This window comes from Panulirus ornatus, chromosome 9 (genome assembly GCF_036320965.1).
Source record: "Panulirus ornatus isolate Po-2019 chromosome 9, ASM3632096v1, whole genome shotgun sequence".
In the NCBI taxonomy this organism is placed as follows: Eukaryota; Metazoa; Arthropoda; class Malacostraca; order Decapoda; family Palinuridae; genus Panulirus; species Panulirus ornatus.
In genome coordinates this window covers 26,094,028-26,116,245 of record NC_092232.1, presented here as the reverse complement: position 1 = coordinate 26,116,245, position 22,218 = coordinate 26,094,028, and the positions used below count along the sequence as shown (strand labels likewise).

At 40.7% G+C, this 22,218-nt stretch overlaps 1 protein-coding gene across 2 annotated transcripts in view; it reads right to left on the bottom strand.

Annotated features, from left to right (window-relative positions):
- Positions 1–359: 359 nt before the first annotated feature.
- Positions 360–22,218, bottom strand: part of mri (BTB/POZ domain-containing protein mrityu) — a 550,707-nt gene continuing 528,848 nt past the window's right edge. For both annotated transcript variants that reach the window (XM_071664898.1, XM_071664899.1), the window contains one exon: positions 360–3,892. Coding sequence is in view for 1 of the 2 variants with exons in the window: in XM_071664899.1 (XP_071521000.1) it covers positions 3,863–3,892 (30 nt within the window). In the remaining variant the exon portion in view is untranslated. The remainder of the gene's footprint in view (positions 3,893–22,218) is intronic.

Sequence of the window (22,218 nt, the reverse complement as noted above, 5' to 3'; positions counted from 1 at the left end):
TGTGGACGTATGTATATACATGTGTATGGGGGTGGGTTGGGCCATTTCTTTCGTCTGTTTCCTTGTGCTACCTCGCAAACGCGGGAGACAGCGACAAAGCAAAAAAAAAAAAAAAAAATATATATATATATATATATATATATATATATATATATATATATATATATATATATATATATATGTGAAGCATCTGGGGTGAACCATGGAAAGCTGTGTAGGTATGTATACTTGCGTGTGTGGACGTATGTATATACATGTGTATGGGGGGTGGGTTGGGCCATTTCTTTCGTCTGTTTCCTTGCGCTACCTTGCAAACGCAGGAGACAGCGGCAAAAAAAAAAAAAAAAAATATATATATATAAATATATATATATATATATATATATATATATATATATATATATATATATATATATATATATATATATATATATATATCCTTTTTCATTCTTTCATATATATTTGTCACTGCCCACGCTAGTAAGGTAAAGCCAGGAACTGACTAAGAAAAGGCCTCATTCATACAAATTCATTCTCTTGCTGTCATGTGTAATGCAGCAAAACCACAGCCCCCATATACAACAAGACCCTAAAGATCTTTACAAAGTTTCCCTCAGTTGCTTCATATGCTTTGGTTCAGTAGAGTGACAGCACATCAACTCCAGTATACCACATCCCTCCAATTCATACCATCCCATACATGTCTTTCACCCTCCTGCATGTTCAGGTCCACAGCACTCAAAACCTATTTCAATACATTGCTCCATCTCCATTTTGGTCTCCCCCTTCTCCTTGTACCCTCCACTTTTGACATGTGTATTCTCTTTGTCCACTTCTGTATGAAAGAGGGTGCTGAAAGGGAGACAGTACGTGCAAAGCATCGAACTGGGAAGGAAGGTGGCCGTTCTTCTTCATGCTTTCTCTTCTTCCTTATGTTTTCTAACTTGTGTGGAAGAGAAACCATGAACTTGAGAGTACCGTGCTTCAGAGGTACAAACAGCAATATACTGTAGGAATCCCAGTGCATGGTGTGGAGCTGTAGAATGCAGCAAATAAATTTGCTACCCTACTGAGATTAACTGAGCATTCATTCAAAGCTAGCAAAGAATGGCTCTACTGCTTCCAACACTGACATGGATTAGCAGACAAATGAGTGTGTGGGGAGATAACGATTGCTGACGAAAGTTCAGTGGAGCCTTTTTGTAGAAAGCTGAAAAAAGATCATTGAAAGCAGCAGCCTGAAAACAACCAGGCTCACAAGAGCATGTCTAACACCCCAGGCCACAAGAAAAGTAAGGAACATATTTCTGTGTTCGTCTGTGCCAAGGCAGATGGCCTCCATTGCCTCAAGATTGTTGTTGTTGATAGAAACAGGAAACCTCAAATAATCATATACGTCAACCATCTGCCTGTGCTATATAATGGTTTCACAAGCAATTTGTTCCTGCTGCCAACAGAGCCAGAATAACGAGTGAGCAGTCACCAAACGCAAGTTCCTCTTCTAGTGAAGCCTCCCTACTCACCTCTAGGATTCTACCCCCATTCTAATCAGGGGTAATTTAAGTTACTTCAGAGACACTACAGGGACTATTTCCTTCTGATTCAAGGTAGTTTTTGATACTCCCAAACACCTTCAGCCTCAGGAGGGTGATCTAAAGGATGCAAAATCATTACAGGTTTAAGGTAAGTTTAAATTAAACTTGTTAATATTTAATTCATTAATGCTCTTGGAATTTTTTTTATGTAACAGAAATTGGCTTTGTTCCAATTAGTCAATTAGCCTGAGAATTTACTATACGAGTCTTACTGAGCTCCACCTGCTCAAGGCTACATAGGATGTGAAAAATTATATTAAGCTCATCCATGTGTGGTGGATGGGGCAGAAAGAAAAAACAGCTATCTGGGTTAGAGGAGTGCAACTTGACAACCAATAAAGTGCTGGTTCACCGCTCAGCCATCAACACACCGCCGATAATCACCTAACCTTACCTGTAATTTTTTCTGTTCCCAAAAATCAAAATGAAGCTGAAATGTAGAAAATTTGATAATATTCGAACCATCCATAATAATAAGAAAGTAGAACTTGATCAGCTCAAAGATGAAGACTTCCACTGTTGCTTCCAAAAGTGGTAGACACACTGGGAAACTTGCATATCATCAGAGAAGATTGCTTTGAAGGGGACTGCTTGTAATAGTATTGCATTTTCACTATTCTTTAAAAAGAAAGCTGTCCTAGAACTTTTTGATCACACCTCATATATACCACACTGTGTCTTTCATAACTGGAGCTCTTATTTGTAATGAAAAAACAGAACTTCTATTAAAAAAAAATGAGATGAAGTACATAAGGTCATGCATACACAATTGCAAAATCATATGTCGAAAATAAGATCTACACAATGGGACACTAAGTATGAGGTATCAGAGAAGCACACATATGAATCCTAATTCCACTCATACATCATTATACTTAATCTCTAATCTGTCTTTTGAATTTTAACTTGCCTTGAAGTGAAACATTCCTCTTACTGAGTATTAAATGATTCTGCTGAGACAATCTCATTTCTGATAACTGACTGACACAACATATGATCACATTTTCATTTAATTAAAATTTACCTTAACATTAACAATCTCATTATCAAAATACAAAAATTATTCACCTTGATCATTTCCTTCACCAAATATCAAGGCAGTAAGTCATACGATACTGTATTCTTAAACAGTATATCCAATAATTACATACTGTGATATGAAGTAATCATGATAAATGGCTAGGTGATAATAGTCTCTGAGCCATTGGTAGCACCATTATGTAGGGTAAAATCTTGACAAATAATGCTACAAGTATTATAAAGGTAAACACATGACCTGAAGTGTCATAGACTCCTTATAATACTTATCTTGTGAAAAAGTGACACAAATTACTTTCAGGATTTACTTGATGACTGCATAAACTGGATGAAATGATACCATCCATAAATCTAAAAATTGATGTACAAACTAAGTATTAATACAATTACCTTGATTCAAAGAACTACCTCAGGCCCAAGATTGTATCACAATTGTAAAGTTAACAAGAAAAGGAAGATATCATTGGTCAAATGTTGATCAATACACACTATAAAACTTACCTAAATGTAAAAGGAACGATGTTTCACTTACATGCACAATTTACCAGAAGCACCAAACCATTATGAATAATACTTGTTACGACATCTCATAAGGCAATGGCTTGTCATGCTCTATAAACACGACTATTACTGGTGAAAAAGAAGCATCGATCTCCATGTTAAAGACAATACTTCCAAGAGAAGAAGGCAAACACAAAAAGCTATCCCTTCATAGCTGCACATCCTTTGAGAAAACACACTATACCCACTGTATATGCATTTCTATAATGTAACAATTGGTAAGTATTTAAGAGCTATGCAGTCAGCAATTTCTTTCTGTACATTCGTAAGACTTAATGATAAAGCATAGCCTTCTAAATTTCTGACCAAAGAGAAATCATGATATATACATAGGTGTGTAATATAACAATCATAGTTTTTGAATCTTTCATGCCTAAGTGAAAGGCTCATCACTAGGGACATCACAAACGGTCATATGAACTTTTAAACAGCATGTTCTTATAAGCTGGCAGTTTAGTCAGCAAACACCCACAAAACAAACATGACCAAAAGTTTGTGCTGGGACCTTTTTGTGGCTTTTGTCGTGAGGCATCATGGTGAGGAGCAGGCGCAATGGTATAGGAAGCAGAGGATACAAGATTACTGAAGGGTAGAGACCTCCACAGTAGGGGCGTTGAAATGGTGAGATTATGCAGGGAATGAGGCCTCTGACCTATATGCGCTCTCCTTCATGTTGTCTCCTCATGCCCACCACTCACCTGATGAATAATAGCATCTATATTACTTTATCATTATCAGTATCATTATTACATTACCACATGACTCCTTTCTCATTGATCCAGGGTCTCCTGCAGTTTCATAAATGTGCTACACTCTGCAGCAGGGACATGATGGACACCTTTAAAAGTAAGAAGTTCTTTGATGAGAATGTATTCTGTTTTGTCAACTGAAAAACATATAGCCTTGACAAAGGTGACTTTTCACTCATTGTGTAACCTCATGCAGGTGAAATCCAGTAACACTTCATCATTACTCATCAGGATTAACCTTTGCATGTACTCTAACATTTGGGGTCAAATCACGAGGATATCAGAATACAAATTACTATACTAAAATCTGATAAACATGGAGAATGAAATGTGGTAAGGATTATTAAGTCATGTGGAAAAGATGAGTCTCACTGAAAATGAATGGAGAAGGAAGAAAAAGGGGAAAAATTACAATCATGTGTATAACAGTCTAAGGTATATGAATGGAAAGGAGATGGAATGAAAGGGATATGACAATGTACATATGAAGTATGAGGAAACAATGTGTAAAAGAGTATACATCAGTCTCAGACCTAGGTTGCACCAAGTTAGCCTGAGATTGGAACAAAAAGGAATACGTTTAGTGAAAGATATGCAACACGTAAATATGACGAAGAGAAAAAGGTGCAAATAGCATTAAAAACTATCTTGTGCTCTTCCAATACCTTCAAAAGGAAGGTGAAATGGCTGTAGTGAAAGGTGAAATGAATACACTGCCTCTGATGGTTACGCTTTGTGCAACTGGAAGGGATGCAAATAAAACCTGGAATTGCAACTGAATGTAATTTGTGCAATACTAAAGGTTGAGTATCCCTTATCAGAAATGCCTGGGACCAGAAGCGTTCTGGATTTTGGAATTTTTGCATAAACACAATGAGATATCTTGAGGATGGGACCCAAGTCTGAACACAAAATCCATTTATATTTCACAGCTTGTGTAACACTGAACCATCAAAAAGATAAGGTGTCACAATCTCACTCGCCTATGTGGACAATCTGTGGTTGTTTGGTATCACCTTCAATGCTGACTCTGAATTTATATGCTACTGATAAGCAACCATTTTCTTACATTTATTCAAGCATAAGTAAGCACTTAATAGTAAAAACAAAATATGAAACACCATTAATGCAATTAAAAACTAATGTGTTTAACTGTGGAATTTTCCACTTGTAATGTCATGTTGCCACCCAATTTTTTTCTTTGGATTTTGGAGCATTTAGAATTTCAGATTAGGGATGCTCAACCTTTACTAATACTTTTTTGTTGTACAAGTTAATTTACTCAAACAAACTAAAGATGAAATGTTGATGGCACACAAAACATTTTTAAGGAAAAGATTTAGATAATTCTTGTCTATTCACCAATTCTAATAAAAATAAAACTCGCCAAAAACTTAAACAAAAATTTCTAAATACATCAACCAAGAGCTTTCCAAAAAAAATGATGAAATATGATTGTACAGTATGGGCTGTATAAGACAGTACATACAACCACTGTGCTATGAAAAGCTCCTACACAAAAAAAAAAAAAAAAAAAAAAAAAAAATTAAATTTAAAAGTACTGTGGAATGGAAAATTTTGAAAAGCACTGGACCAAATTAAAAAATCAACAAATGTATGTTAAGATTGTTTTTGAAATATGCCTGAGTTCCATGAAAAACAAAATTCATAAATCTTTAAAAGAAAAAATACAGAAAGAATTTCAAACAAAAATTTTATACGTAAAAACTACACCAATAATTGAGGATTCCAGGTTTGTTTAATAGTTGAAAACTAAATACAGATGACAAAGTTTTGCTCAGTCATGAAAAAGTACAAAATAAATTTTCATGATAATTTTATTTTTTGTCTATTTTAATATAATTTGCATTGTTCTTCTAAATATTGAGTTTAATCAGTCTTGGGTGAACTTAATGGTAGAAGAAGGTAACAAGGGGTACATTAGGCTAAAAAGTTTAGACAACACCATTTTAAAGCAATCTATGTCTTTCCCTTTTCTTCCATAGCATTTCTAATCTTATCCATCCATCATGGATTTCTCCTTTTTTTCTTATATCTCAAAAACTTGCATCCAACTTCTAATTCTACATATCTCACAGAGATCAGTAAGTACTATTATATAATATTCATATCTATTTGTTTATTATACTATGACGCTGTCTCCTGCATTAGTGAGGTATCGCAAGGAAACAGACAAAAGAATTGCCCAACCCACCCTAATACACATGTATAAACATAAATGCCCACACACACACATATACTTACCAACACATTTCAACGTATACATGCACAGACATATACACATATACATGTGTACATGCTGCCTTCATCCATTTCTGCCGCCACCCCGCCACACAAGAAATGATAACCCCCTCCCCACGTGTGTGCACGAGGTAGCACTAGGAAAAGACAACAAAGGCTACATTCATTCACACTTAGTCTCTAGCTGTCAGGTGTAATGCACCAAAACCACAGCTCCCTTTCCACATCCAAGCCCTACAAAACTTTTCATAGTTTCCCACAGACGCTTCACAGGACCTGGTTCAATCCACTGACAACACGTCGACCCCGGTATACCACATCGTTCGAATTCACTCTATTCCTTGCACGCCTTTCACCCCTCTGTATGCTCAGACCTCAATCGCTCAAAATCTTTTTCACTCCATCCTTCCAACTCCAATTTGGTCTCCCACTTTTCCTCGTTCCCTCCACCTCTGACTCATATATCCTCTTTGTCAATCTTTCCTCACTCATTCTCTCCATGTGACTTAACCATTTCAATACACCCTCTTCTGCTCTCTCAACCACACTCTTTTTATTACCACACACCTCTCTTACCCTCTCAGTATTTACTCGATCAAACCGCCTCACACCACATATTGTTCTCAAACATCTCATTTCCAGCACATCCACCCTCCTCTGCACAACCCTATCTATCACCCATGCCTCACAACCATATAACATTGTTGGAACCACCATTCCTTCAAACATACCCATTTTTGCTTTCCGAGATAATGTTCTCGCCTTCCACACATTCTTCAATGCTCTCAGAACTTTTGCTCCCTCCCCCACCCTAACTCCCTTCCGCTTCCATGGTTCCATTCGCTGCCAAATCCACTCCCAGATATCTAAAACACTTCACTTCCTCCAGTTTTTCTCCATTCAAACTTACTCTCAGAATTCTTCCTTCACACACTTTACCAAACTCAGTCACCAGCTTCTGCACTTTCTCACCTGAATCAGCCATCAGAGCTGCATCATCAGAGAAACAATGACTGACTCACTTCCCAAGCCCTCTCATCCACAACAGACTGCATACTTGCCCCCCTCTCCAAAACTCTTGCATTCACCTCCCTAACAACCTCATCCATAAACAAATTAAACAGCCATGGAGACATCACACACCCCCGCCGCAAACTGACATTCACTGGAAACCAATCGCTTTCCTCTCTTCCTACTCACACACATGCCTTACATCCTCAATAAAAACTTTTCACTGCTTCTAGCAACTTGACTCCCACACCATATACTCTTAATACCTTCCACAGAGCATCTCTATCAACTCTACCATATGCTTTCTCCAGATCCATAAATGCTACATACAAATCCATCTGTTTTTCTAAGTATTTTTCACATACATTCTTCAAAGCAAACACCTGATCCACACATCCTCTACCACTTCTGAAACCACACTGCTCCTCCCCAGTCTGGTGCTCTGTACATATCATGACCCTCTCGATCAATAACCTCACATATAATTTCCCAGGAATACTTAACAAACTTATACCTCTGTAATTTGAACACTCACCTTTATCCCCTTTGCCTTTGTACAATGGCACTATACATGCATTCTGCCAATCCTCAGGCTCTTCACCATGAACCATACATACACTGAATATCCTCATCAACGAGTCAATCATCAACCAGTCAACAACACATTCATCCCCTTTTTCAATAAATTCCGCTGCAATACATCCAAACCTGCTGCCTTGCCAACTTTAATCACAAACACAAATCTCTTCTTGTTATACGCAATACTTGACAACCTTTAATTCATGCAGCTCAATCTTCATAACTAGATTTTCCTTCAGTGAGCACTATGCGCTTGCCCTGCCTTTTGGCAAAATGGTAGGAGCTGTAGACATATGTAGCAGGTAGGAACATTTAGGCAGAAGCATTAGGCAGAAGCGGTATGTGGGAGAATTAGATAGAAGTAATAATCAGAAACAACAGGTAGGAGTCTCTGCAAACACTGCACTAGACTTGCCCTCTGCCAGTGGCCTGTTAAGGAAGAGGCACAAAAGGCTAAGAAGCAGCACTTGAGTTCTTTATACCTCTGTAATTTAAACACTCACCTTTATCCCCTTTGCTTTTGTACAATGGCACTATACATGCATTCTGCCAATCCTCAGGCTCTTCACCATGAACCATACATACACTGAATATCCTCATCAACCAGTCAACAACACATTCACCCCCTTTTTCAATAAATTCCGCTACAATACATCCAGACCCGCCGCCCTGTCAACTTTAATCACAAAAACAAATCTCTTCTTGTTATATGCAATACTTGACAACCTTTAATTCATGCAGCTCAATCTTCATAACTCTAGATTTTCCTTCAGTGAGCACTATGCACTTGCCCTGCCTTTTGGCAAAATGGTAGAAGTTGTAGACATACGTAGCAGGTAGGAAAATTTAGGCAGAAGCAGTATGTGGGAGAATTAGAAGTAATAATCAGAAACAACAGGTAGGAGTCTCTGCAAACACTGCACTAGACTTGCCCTCTACCAGTGGCCTCTCAAGGAAGAGGCACAAAAGGCTAAGAAGCAGCACTGGAGTTCTTTAAACCATTTATCCAGAGAGCTTGGGATTAGAGACCACTTGGATTTCAGGATTTTCCAGTTTTTTGGAACACGGCCTAATATATGTGTAATATATACAATAAAAAATGAAAAATAAGGAACAAAATTGTAATGAAGAGATGCAGGTTAATAACCTTCTAAAACAGGGTCTGTTTGATCTACAAAGCCAGCTATATCAAAAACTAGCCAGTTTTAAAAATATCATGATTTCTGGCATCAGGATAATGGTTCGGTACAGACCTTTCCATGGTTTAGCCCAGATGCTTCACATGCCCTGGTTCAATCCACTGTCAGCACATTGACCCCGGTATACACATCATTCCAATTCACTCTATTCCTTGCACACCTTTCATCCTCCTGTATGTTCAGGCACAGATCACTCAAAATCTTTTTCATCCCATCCCTCCACCTCCAATTTGGTCTCCTGCTTCTTATTCCCTCCACCTCTGACACACATATCCTCTTTGTAAATCTTTTCTCACTCATTCTCTCAATGTGTCCAAACCATTTCAACACACCCTATTCTGCTCTCTCAACCACACTCTTTTTATTACCACACATCTCTCTACCCTCCTCCGCACAACCCTATCTATAGCCCATGCCTCGCAAACACATAACATTATTGGGACTACTAATCCTTCAAACATAACCAGTTTTGCTCTCCGAGATAACGTTCTTGCCCTCCACAAAGTCTTCAACACTCCCAGAACCTTTGACCCCTCCCTAACCCTGTAACTCACTTCTGCTTCCATATATATATATATATATATATATATATATATATATATATATCTTTCTTTTCTTTCACACTATTCGCCATTTCCCACATTAGCGAGGTAGCGTTAAGAACATAGGACTTGGCCTTTGAGGGAAATCCTCACCAGGCCCCCTTCTCTGTTCCTTCTTTTGGAAAATGAAAAAAACGAGAGGGGAGGATTTCCAGCCACCCACTCCCTACCCTTTTAGTCACCTTCTAAAACAAGCAGGGAATACGTGGGATGTATTCTTTCTCCCCTATCCCCAGGGACAATATATATATTTTTTATTTTTTATTTTGCTTTGCCACTGTCTCCCACGTTTGCGAGGTAGCGCAAGGAAACAGACGAAAGAAATGGCCCAACCCACCCCCATACACCATGTATACACACACACACGTCCACACACGCAAATATACATACCTGTACATCTCAATGTACACATATATATACATACACAGACACATACATATATACCCCTGCACACAATTCACACTGTCTGCCCCCATTCACAATATATATATATATATATATATATATATATATATATATATATATATATATATCTTTTCTTTCATACTATTCGCCATTTCCCGCATTAGCGAGGTAGCGTTGAGAACAGAGGACTGGGCCCTTGAGGGAATATCCTCACCTGGGCCCCTTCTCTGTTCCCTCTTTTGGAAAAAAAAAAAAAAAAAAAAAAAAAAAAAAAAGTGAGAGGGGAGGATTTCCAGCCCCCGCTCCCTCCCCTTTTAGTCGCCTTCTACGACACGCAGGGAATACGTGGGAAGTATTCTTTCTCCCCTATCCCCAGGGATATATATATATATATATATATATATATATATATATATATATATATATATATATATATATATATATATATATATATTTTTTTACTTTGTCGCTGTCTCCTGCGTTTACGAGGTAGCGCAAGGAAACAGACGAAAGAAATGGCCCAACCCACCCCCATACACATGTATATACATACGTCCACACACGCAAATATACATACCTACACAGCTTTCCATGGTTTACCCCAGACGCTTCACATGCCCTGATTCAACCCACTGACAGCACGTCAACCCCGGTATACCACATCGCTCCAATTCACTCTATTCCTTGCCCTCCTTTCACCCTCCTGCATGTTCAGGCCCCGATCACACAAAATCTTTTTCACTCCATCTTTCCACCTCCAATTTGGTCTCCCTCTTCTCCTCGTTCCCTCCACCTCCGACACATATATCCTCTTGGTCAATCTTTCCTCACTCATTCTCTCCATGTGACCAAACCATTTCAAAACACCCTCTTCTGCTCTCTCAACCACGCTCTTTTTATTTCCACACATCTCTCTTACCCTTACGTTACTTACTCGATCAAACCACCTCACACCACACATTGTCCTCAAACATCTCATTTCCAGCACATCCATCCTCCTGCGCACAACTCTATCCATAGTCCATGCCTCGCAACCATACAACATTGCTGGAACCACTATTCCTTCAAACATACCCATTTTTGCTTTCCGAGATAATGTTCTCGACTTCCACACATTCTTCAAGGCTCCCAGAATTTTCGCCCCCTCCCCCACCCTATGATCCACTTCCGCTTCCATGTTTCCATCCGCTGCCAGATCCACTCCCAGATTTCTAAAACACTTCACTTCCTCCAGTTTTTCTCCATTCAAACTCACCTCCCAATTGACTTGACCCTCAACCCTACTGTACCTAATAACCTTGCTCTTATTCACATTTACTCTTAACTTTCTTCTTTCACACACTTTACCAAACTCAGTCACCAGCTTCTGCAGTTTCTCACATGAATCAGCCACCAGCGCTGTATCATCAGCGAACAACAACTGACTCACTTCCCAAGCTCTCTCATCCCCAACAGACTTCATCCTTGCCCCTCTTTCCAAAACTCTTGCATATATATATATATATATATATATATATATATATATATATATATATTATATTTCATTTTTTATTTTGCTTTGTCGCTGTCTCCCGCATTAGCAAGACTGCATGAGGAAACAGACGAAAGAATGGCCCAACCCACTCACATACACATGTATATACATGTGTATGTGACATGTATATACATACATGTCCACACACGCAAATATACATACTTATACATCTCAACGTATACATATATATAAACACACAGACATATACATATATACACATGTACATAATTCATACTGTCTGCCTTTATTCATTCCCATCGCCACCCCACCACACATGAAATAACAACCCCCTAGCCCCTCATGTGCGCGAGGTAGCGCTAGGAAAAGACAACAAAGGCCACATTCGTTCACACTCAGTCTCTAGCTGTCACGTAATAATGCACTGGAACCACAGCTCCCTTTCTACATCCAGGCCCCACAGAACTTTCCATGGTTTACCCCAGATGCTTCACATGCCCTGGTTCAATCCATTGACAGCACGTCGGCCCCAGTATACAACATCGTTCTAATTCACTCTTTTCCTTGCACGCCTTTCACCCTCCTGCATGTTCAGGCCCCGATCACTCAAAATCTTTTTCACTCCATCTTTCCACCTTCAATTTGGTCTCCCACTTCTCCTCATTCCCTCCACCTCTGACACACATATCCTCTTGGTCAATCTCTCCTCACTCATTCTCTCCATGTGACCAAATCATTTCAAAACACCCTCTTCTGCTCTCTCAACCACACACTTTTTATAACCACACATCTCTCTTACACTATTATTACTTACTTGGTCAAACCACCTCACACCACATATTGTCCTCAAACATCTCATTTCCAGCACATCCACCCTCCTCCGCACAACTCTATCCATAGCCCCCGCCTCGCAACCATATAACATTTGTTGGAACCACTATTCCTTCAAACATAACCATTTTTGCTTTCCGAGATAATGTTCTTGACTTCCACACAATCTTCAATACTCCCAGAACTTTCGCCCCCTCCCCCACTCTATGATTCACTTCCAATTGCATTAATCCATCCGCTGCCAAATCCACTCCCAGATATCTAAAACACTTCACATCCTCCAGTTTTTCTCCATTCAAACTTACCTCCCAGTTGATTTGTCCCTCAACCCTACTGTACCTAATTACCTTGCTCTTATTCACATTTACTCCCAGCTTTCTTCTTTCACACACTTTGCCAAACCCAGTCACCAGCTTCTGCAGTTTCTCACACAAATCAGCCACCAGCACTGTATCATCAGCAAACAACAACTGGCTCACTTCCCAAGCTATTTCATCCACAACAGACTGCATACTTGCCCCTCTTTCCAAAACTCTTGCATTCACCTCCCTAACAACCCAATCCATAAACAAATTAAACAACCATGGAGTTATCACACACCCCTGTCGCAAACCTACATTCACTGAGAACCAATCACTTTCCTCTCTTCCTACACGTACACATGCCTTACATCCTCAATAAAAACTTTTCACTGCTTCTAACAACTTGCCTCCCACACCATATATTCTTAATACCTTCCACAGAGCATCTCTATCAACTCTATCATATGCCTTCTCCAGATCCATAAAGGCTACATACAAATCCATTTGCTTTTCTAAGTATTTCTCACATACATTCTTCAAATCAAACACCTGATCTACACATCATCTACCACTTCTGAAAACCACACTGCTCTTCCCCAATCTGATGCTCTGTACATGCCTTCACCCTCTCCATCAATACCCTCCAATTAATTTCCCAGGAATACTCAACAAACTTACACCTCTGTAATTTGAGCACTACCTTTATCCCCTTTGCCTTTGTACAATGGCACTATGCAAGCATTCCGCCAATGCTCAGGCACCTCACCATGAGTCATACATACATTAAATAACCTTACCAACCAGTCAACAATACAGTCACCCCCTTTTTTAATAAATTCCTCTGCAATACCATCCAAACACACTGCCTTGCCGGCTTTCATCTTCCATAAAGCTTTTACTACCTCTTCTCTGTTTACAAAATCATTTTCCCTAACCCTCTCACTTTGCACACCACCTCGACCAAAACACCCTACATCTGCCACTCTATCATCAAACACATTCAACAAACCTTCAAAATACTCACTTCATCTCCTTCTCACACCACTACTTATTATCACCTCCCCATTAGCCCCCTTCACTGAAGTTCCCACTTGTTCCCTTGTCTTATGCACTTTATTTACCTCCTTCCAAAACATCTTTTTACTCTCCCTAAAATCTAATGATACTCTCTCACCCCAACTCTCATTTGCCCTCTTTTTCACCTCTTGCACCTTTCTCTTGACCTCCTGCCTCTTTCTTTTACACATCTCCCAGTCATTTGCATTATTTCCCTGCAAAAATCGTCCAAATGCCTCTCTCTTCTCTTTCACTAATAATCTTACTTCTTCATCCCACCACTCACTACCCTTTCTAATCTGCCCACCTCCCACGCTTCTCATGCCACAAGCATCTTTTGCGCAAACCATCACTGCTTCCCTAAATACATCCCATTCCTCCCCCACTCCCCTTACTTCCATTGTTCTCACCTTTTTCCATTCTCTATTGAGTCTCTCCTGGTACTTCCTCACACAAGTCTCCTTGCCAAGCTCACTTACTCTCACCACTTTTTTCACCCCAACATTTTCTCTTCTTTTCTGAAAACCTCTACATATCTTCACCTTTGCCTCCACAAGATAATGATCAGACATCCCTCCAGTTGCACCTCTCAGCCCATTAACATACAAAAGTCTCTCTTTCGCGTGCCTATCAATTAACACGTAATCCAATAACGCTCTCTGGCCATCTCTCCTACTTACATATGTAAACTTGTGTAATCTCTCTTTTTAAACCAGGTATTCCCAATCACTAGTCCTTTTTCACACATAAATCTACAAGCTCTTCCCTCATCATTTCCATTTACACCCCATGTACACCAATTATTCCCTCAACTGCCACATTACTCACCTTTGCATTCAAATCACCCATCACTATAACCCAGTCTCGTGCATCAAAACTACTAAAGCACTCACTCAGCTGCTCCCAAAACACTTGCCTCTCTTGATCTTTCTTCTCATGCCCAGGTGCATATGCACCAATAATCACCCATCTCTCTCCATCAACTTTCAGTTTTACCCATATCAATCTAGAGTTTAATTTCTTACACTCTATCACATACTCCCACCACTCCTCTTTCAGGAGTAGTGCTACTCCTTCCCTTGCTCTTGTCCTCTCACTAATCCCTGACTTTACTCCCAGGACATTCCCAAACCACTCTTCCCCTTTACCCTTGAGCTTCGTTTCACTCAGAGCCAAGACATCCAGGTTCCTTTCCTCCAACATACTACCTATCTCTCCTTTTTTCTCATCTTGGTTACATCCACACACATTTAGACACCCCAATCTGAGCCTTCAAGGAGGATGAGCACTCCCCGCATGACTCCTTCTTCTGTTTCCCCTTTTAGAAAGTTAAAATACAAGGAGGGGAGGGTTTCCAGCCCCCCACTCCCGTCCCATTTAGTCGTCTTCTACGACATGTGATTAATGCGTGCGAATTATTCTTTCTCCACTCTCTCTCTCTATATATATATATATATATATATATATATTTATATTTATTTATTTTGATTTGTCGCTGTCTCCTGCATCAGCGAGGTAGCGCAAGGAAACAGATGAAAGAAATGGCCCAACCCACCCACATACACATGTATATACATACATGTCCACACACGCAAATATACATACCTATACATCTCAATGTACATATATATATACACACACAGACATATACATATATACACATGTACACAATTCATACTGTCTGCCTTTATTTATTCCCATTGCCACCTTGCCACACATGGAACAACAACCCCCTCCCCCCTCATGTGTGCAAGGTAGCGCTAGGAAAAGACAACAAAGGCCCCATTCGTTCACACTCAGCTGTCATGTAATAATGCACCGAAACCACAGCTCCCTTTCCACATCCAGGCGCCACAGAACTTTCCATGGTTTACCCAGACGCTTCACATGCCCTGGTTCAATCCACTGACAGCATGTTGACCCCTGTATGCCACATCGTTCTAATTCACTCTATTCCTTGCACGCCTTTCACCCTCCTGCATGCTCAGGCCCCAATCACTCAAAATCTTTTTCACTCCATCCTTCCACCTCCAATTTGGTCTCCCACTTCTCCTCGTTCCCTTCACCTCTGACACATATATCCTCTTTGTCAATCTTTCCTCACTCATTCTCTCCATGTGACCAAACCATTTCAAAACACCCTCTTCTCCTCTCTCAACCATACTCTTTTTATTTCCACACATCTCTCTTACCCTTACATTACTTACTTGATCAAACCACCTCACACCACATATTGTCCTCAAACATCTCATTTCCAGCACATCCACCCTCCTGCGCAAAAGTCTATCGATAGCCCATGCCTCGCAACAATACAACATTGTTGGAACTATTATTCCTTCAAACATACCCATTTTTGCTTTCCGAGTTAATGTTCTCGACTTCCAAACATTCTTCAAGGCTCCCAAAATTTTCGCCCCCTCCCCCACCCTATGATTCACTTCCACTTCCATGGTTCCATCCGCTGCCAAATCCACTCCCAGATATCTAAAACACTTCACTTCCTCCAGTTTTTCTCCATTCAAACTTACCTCCCAATTGACTTGACCCTCAACCCCACTGTACCTAATAACCTTGCTCTTATTCACATTAACTCTCAACTTTCTTTTTTCACACACTTTACCAAACTCAGTCACCAGCTTCTGCAGTTTCTCACATGAATCAGCCACCAGCGCTGTATCATCAGCGAACAACAACTGACTCACTTCCCAAGCTTTCTCATCCACAACAGACTGCATACTTGCCCCTCTTTCCAAAACTCTTGCATTCACCTCCCTAACAACCCCATCCATAAACAAATTAAGCAACCATGGAGGCATCACACACCCCTGCCACAAACCTACATTCACTGAGAACCAATCACTTTCCTCTCTTCCTACACGTACGCATGCCTTATATCCTAGATAAAAACTTTTCACTGCTTCTAACAACTTGCCTCCCACACCATATATTCTTAATACCTTCCACAGAGAATCTCTATTAACTCTATCATATGCCTTCTCCAGATCCATAAATGCTACATACAAATCCATTTGCTTTTCTAAGTATTTCTCACATACATTCCTCAAAGCAAACACCTGATCCACACATCCTCTACCACTTCTGAAACTACACTGCTCTTCCCCAATCTGATGCTCTGTACATGCCTTCACCCTCTCAATCAATACCCTCCCGAATACTTTACCAGGAATACTCAACAAACTTATACCTCTGTAATTTGAGCACTCACTCTTATCCCCTTTGCCTTTCTACAATGGCAATAAGCAAAGGGGATAGGGGAGAAAGAATACTTCCCACGCATTCCTCACTTGTAGTAGAAGGCGACTAAAGGGGACGGGAGCGGGGGGCTAGAAACCCTCCCCTCCTTGTATTTTAACTTTCTAAAAGGGGAAACAGAAGGAGTCATGCGGGGAGTGCTCATCCTCCTCAAAGTCTCAGATTGGGGTGTCTAAATGTGTGTGGATGTAACCAAGATGAGAAAAAAGGAGAGATAGGTAGTATGTTTGAGGAAAGGAACCTGGATGTCTTGGCTCTGAGTGAAACGAAACTCAAGGGTAAAGGGGAAGAGTGGTTTGGTAATGTCTTGGGAGTAAAGTCAGGGGTTAGTGAGAGGACAAGAGCAAGTGAAGGAGTAGCACTACTCCTGAAACAGGAGTGGTGGGAGTATGTGATAGAGTGTAAGAAAGTAAACTCTAGATTGATATGGGTAAAACTGAAAGTTGATGGAGAGAGATAGGTGATTATTGGTGCATATGCACCTGGGCATGAGAAGAAAGATCATGAGAGGCAAGTGTTTTGGGAGCAGCTGAATGAGTGTCTTAGTGGTTTTGATGCACGAGACCGGGTTATAATGATGGGTGATTTGAATGCAAAGGTGAGTAATGTGGCAGTTGAGGGAATAATTGGTATACATGGGGTGTTCAGTGTTGTAAATGGAAATGGTGAAGAGCTTGTAGGTTTATGTGCTGAAAAAGGACTGGTGATTGGGAATACCTAGTTTAAAAAGAGAGATATACATAAGTATATGTACGTAAGTAGGAGAGATGACAAGAGAGCGTTAATTACATGTTAATTGATAGGCGCGCAAAAGAGACTTTTGGATGTTAATATGCTGAAAGGTGCAACTGGAGGGATGTCTGATCATTATCTTGTGGAGGCGAAGGTGAAGATTTGTAGAGGTTTTCAGAAAAGAAGAGAGAATGTTGGGGTGAAGAGAGTGGTGAGAGTAAGTGAGCTTGGGAAGGAGACTTGTGTGAGGAAGTACCAGGAGAGACGGAATACAGAATGGAAAAAGGTGAGAACAAAGGACATAAGGGGAGTGGGGGAAAAATGGGATGTATTTCGGGAAGCAGTGATAGCTTACACAAAAGATGGTTGTGGCATGAGAAGCGTGGGAGGTGGGCAGATTAGAAAGGGTAGTGAGTGGTGGGATGAAGAAGTAAGATTATTAGTGAAAGAGAAGAGAGAGGCATTTGGACGATTTCTGCAGGGAAATAATGCAAATGACTGGGAGATGTATACAAGAAAGAGGCAGGAGGTCAAGAGAAAGGTGCAAGAGGTGAAAAAGAGGGCAAATGAGAATTGGGGGAGAGAGTATCATTAAATTTCAGGGAGAATAAAAAGATGCATATGCACCTGGGCATGAGAAGAAAGATCAAGAGAGGCAAGTGTTTTGGGAGCAGCTGAATGAGTGTGTTAGTGGTTTTGATGCACGAGACCGGGTTATAGTGATGGGTGATTTGAATGCAAAGGTGAGTAATGTGGCAGTTGAGGGAATAATTGGTATACATGGGGTGTTCAGTGTTGTAAATGGAAATGGTGAAGAGCTTGTAGATTTATGTGCTGAAAAAGGACTGATGATTGGGAATACCTGGTTTAAAAAGCGAGATATACATAAGTATACTTATGTAAGTAGGAGAGATGGCCAGAGAGCGTTATTGGATTACGTGTTAATTGACAGGCGTGCGAAAGAGAGACTTTTGGATGTTAATGTGCTGAGAGGCGCAACTGGAGGGATGTCTGATCATTATCTTGTGGAGGCTAAGGTGAAGATTTGTATGGGTTTTCAGAAAAGAAGAGTGAATGTTGGGGTGAAGAGGGTGGTGAGAGTAAGTGAGCTTGAGAAGGAGACCTGTGTGAGGAAGTACCAGGAGAGACTGAGTACAGAATGGAAAAAGGTGAGAACAATGGAAGTAAGGGGAGTGGGGGAGGAATGGGATGTATTTAGGGAATCAGTGATGGATTGCGCAAAAGATGCTTGTGGCATGAGAAGAGTGGGAGGTGGGTTGATTAGAAAGGGTAGTGAGTGGTGGGATGAAGTAAGAGTATTAGTGAAAGAGAAGAGAGAGGCATTTGGACGATTTTTGCAGGGAAAAAATGCAATTGAGTGGGAGATGTATAAAAGAAAGAGACAGGAGGTCAAGAGAAAGGTGCAAGAGGTGAAAAAAAGGGCAAATGAGAGTTGGGGTGAGAGAGTATCATTAAATTTTAGGGAGAATAAAAAGATGTTCTGGAAGGAGGTAAATAAAGTGCGTAAGACAAGGGAGCAAATGGGAACTTCAGTGAAGGGCGCAAATGGGGAGGTGATAAGTAGTGGTGATGTGAGAAGGAGATGGAGTAAGTATTTTGAAGGTTTGTTGAATGTGTTTGATGATAGAGTGGCAGATATAGGGTGTTTTGGTCGAGGTGGTGTGCAAAGTGAGAGGGTTAGGGAAAATGATTTGGTAAACAGAGAAGAGGTAGTGAAAGCTTTGCGGAAGATGAAAGCCAGCAAGGCAGCAGGTTTGGATGGTATTGCAGTGGAATTTATTAAAAAAGGGGGTGACTGTATTGTTGACTGGTTGGTAAGGTTATTTAATGTATGTATGACTCATGGTGAGGTGCCTGAGGATTGGCGGAATGCGTGCATAGTGCCATTGTACAAAGGCAAAGGGGATAAGAGTGAGTGCTCAAATTACAGAGGTATAAGTTTGTTGAGTATTCCTGGTAAATTATATGGGAGGGTATTGATTGAGAGGGTGAAGGCATGTACAGAGCATCAGATTGGGGAAGAGCAGTGTAGTTTCAGAAGTGGTAGAGGATGTGTGGATCAGGTGTTTGCTTTGAAGAATGTATGTGAGAAATACTTAGAAAAGCAAATGGATTTGTATGTAGCATTTATGGATCTGGAGAAGGCATATGATAGAGTTGATAGAGATGCTCTGTGGAAGGTATTAAGAATATATGGTGTGGGAGGAAAGTTGTTAGAAGCAGTGAAAAGTTTTTATCGAGGATGTAAGGCATGTGTACGTGTAGGAAGAGAGGAAAGTGATTGGTTCTCAGTGAATGTAGGTTTGCGGCAGGGGTGTGTGATGTCTCCATGGTTGTTTAATTTGTTTATGGATGGGGTTGTTAGGGAGGTAAATGCAAGAGTTTTGGAAAGAGGGGCAAGTATGAAGTCTGTTGGGGATGAGAGAGCTTGGGAAGTGAGTCAGTTGTTGTTTGCTGATGATACAGCGCTGGTGGCTGATTCATGTGAGAAACTGCAGAAGCTGGTGACTGAGTTTGGTAAAGTGTGTGGAAGAAGAAAGTTAAGAGTAAATGTGAATAAGAGCAAGGTTATTAGGTACAGTAGGGTTGAGGGTCAAGTCAACTGGGAGGTGAGTTTGAATGGTGAAAAACTGGAGGAAGTGAAGTGTTTTAGATATCTGGGAGTGGATCTGGCAGCGGATGGAACCATGGAAGCGGAAGTGGATCATAGGGTGGGGGAGGGGGCGAAAATTCTGGGGGCCTTGAAGAATGTGTGGAAGTCGAGAACATTATCTCGGAAAGCAAAAATGGGTATGTTTGAAGGAATAGTGGTTCCAACAATGTTGTATGGTTGCGAGGCGTGGGCTATGGATAGAGTTGTGCGCAGGAGGATGGATGTGCTGGAAATGAGATGTTTGAGGACAATGTGTGGTGTGAGGTGGTTTGATCGAGTGAGTAACGTAAGGGTAAGAGAGATGTGTGGAAATAAAAAGAGCGTGGTTGAGAGAGCAGAAGAGGGTGTTTTGAAGTGGTTTGGGCACATGGAGAGGATGAGTGAGGAAAGATTGACCAAGAGGATATATGTGTCGGAGGTGGAGGGAACAAGGAGAAGAGGGAGACCAAATTGGAGGTGGAAAGATGGAGTGAAAAAGATTTTGTGTGATCAGGGCCTGAACATGCAGGAGGGTGAAAGGAGGGCAAGGAATAGAGTGAATTGGAGCAATGTGGTATACCGGGGTTGACGTGCTGTCAGTGGATTGAATCAAGGCATGTGAAGCGTCTGGGGTAAGCCATGGAATGCTGTGTAGGTATGTATATTTGCGTGTGTGGACGTATCTATATACATGTGTATGGGGGGGGGTTGGGCCATTTCTTTCGTCTGTTTCCTTGCGCTACCTCGCAAACGCAGAGACAGCGACAAAGTGTAAAAAAAAAAAAAAAAAGATGTTTTGGAAGGAGGTAAATAAAGTGCATAAGACAAGGGAACAAATGGGAACTTCAGTGAAGGGGGCTAATGGGGAGGTGATAACAAGTTGTGGTGATGTGAGAAGGAGGTGGAGTGAGTATTTTGAAGTTTTGTTGAATGTGTTTGATGATAGAGTGGCATATATAGGGTGTTTTGGTCGAGGTGGTGTGCAAAGTGAGAGGCTTATGGAAAATGATTTGGTAAACAGAGAAGAGGTAGTAAAATCTTTGCGGAAGATGAAAGCCGGCAAGGCAGCGGGTTTGGATGGTATTGCAGTGGAATTTATAAAAAAAAAAAAAAAAGGGGGTGACTGTGTTGTTGACTGGTTGGTAAGGTTATTTAATGTATGTATGATTCATGGTGAGGTGCCTGAGGATTGGCGGAATGCTTGCATAGTGCCATTGTACAAAGGCAAAGGGGACAAAGGTGAGTGCTCAAATTACAGAGGTATAAGTTTGTTGAAGAAAGAGGTGCCTGAGGATTGGCGGAATGCGTGCATAGTGCCATTGTACAAAGGCAAAGGGGATAAGAGTGAGTGCTCAAATTACAGAGGTATAAGTTTGTTGAGTATTCCTGGTAAATTATATTGGAGGGTATTGATTGAGAGGGTGAAGGCATGTACAGAGCATCAGATTGGGGAAGAGCAGTGTGGTTTCAGAAGTGGTAGAGGATGTGTGGATCAGGTGTTTGCTTTGAGGAATGTATGTGAGAAATACTTAGAAAAGCAAATGGATTTGTATGTAGCATTTATGGATCTGGAGAAGGCATATGATAGAGTTGATAGAGATGCTCTGTGGAAGGTATTAAGAATATATGGTGTGGGAGGAAAGTTGTTAGAAGCAGTGAAAAGTTTTTATCGAGGATGTAAGGCATGTGTACGTGTAGGAAGAGAGGAAAGTGATTGGTTATCAGTGAATGTAGGTTTGCGGCAGGGGTGTGTGATGTCTCCATGGTTGTTTAATTTGTTTATGGATGGGGTTGCTAGGGAGGTGAATGCAAGAGTTTTGGAAAGAGGGGCAAGTATGAAGTCTGTTGGGGATGAGAGAGCTTGGGAAGTGAGTCAGT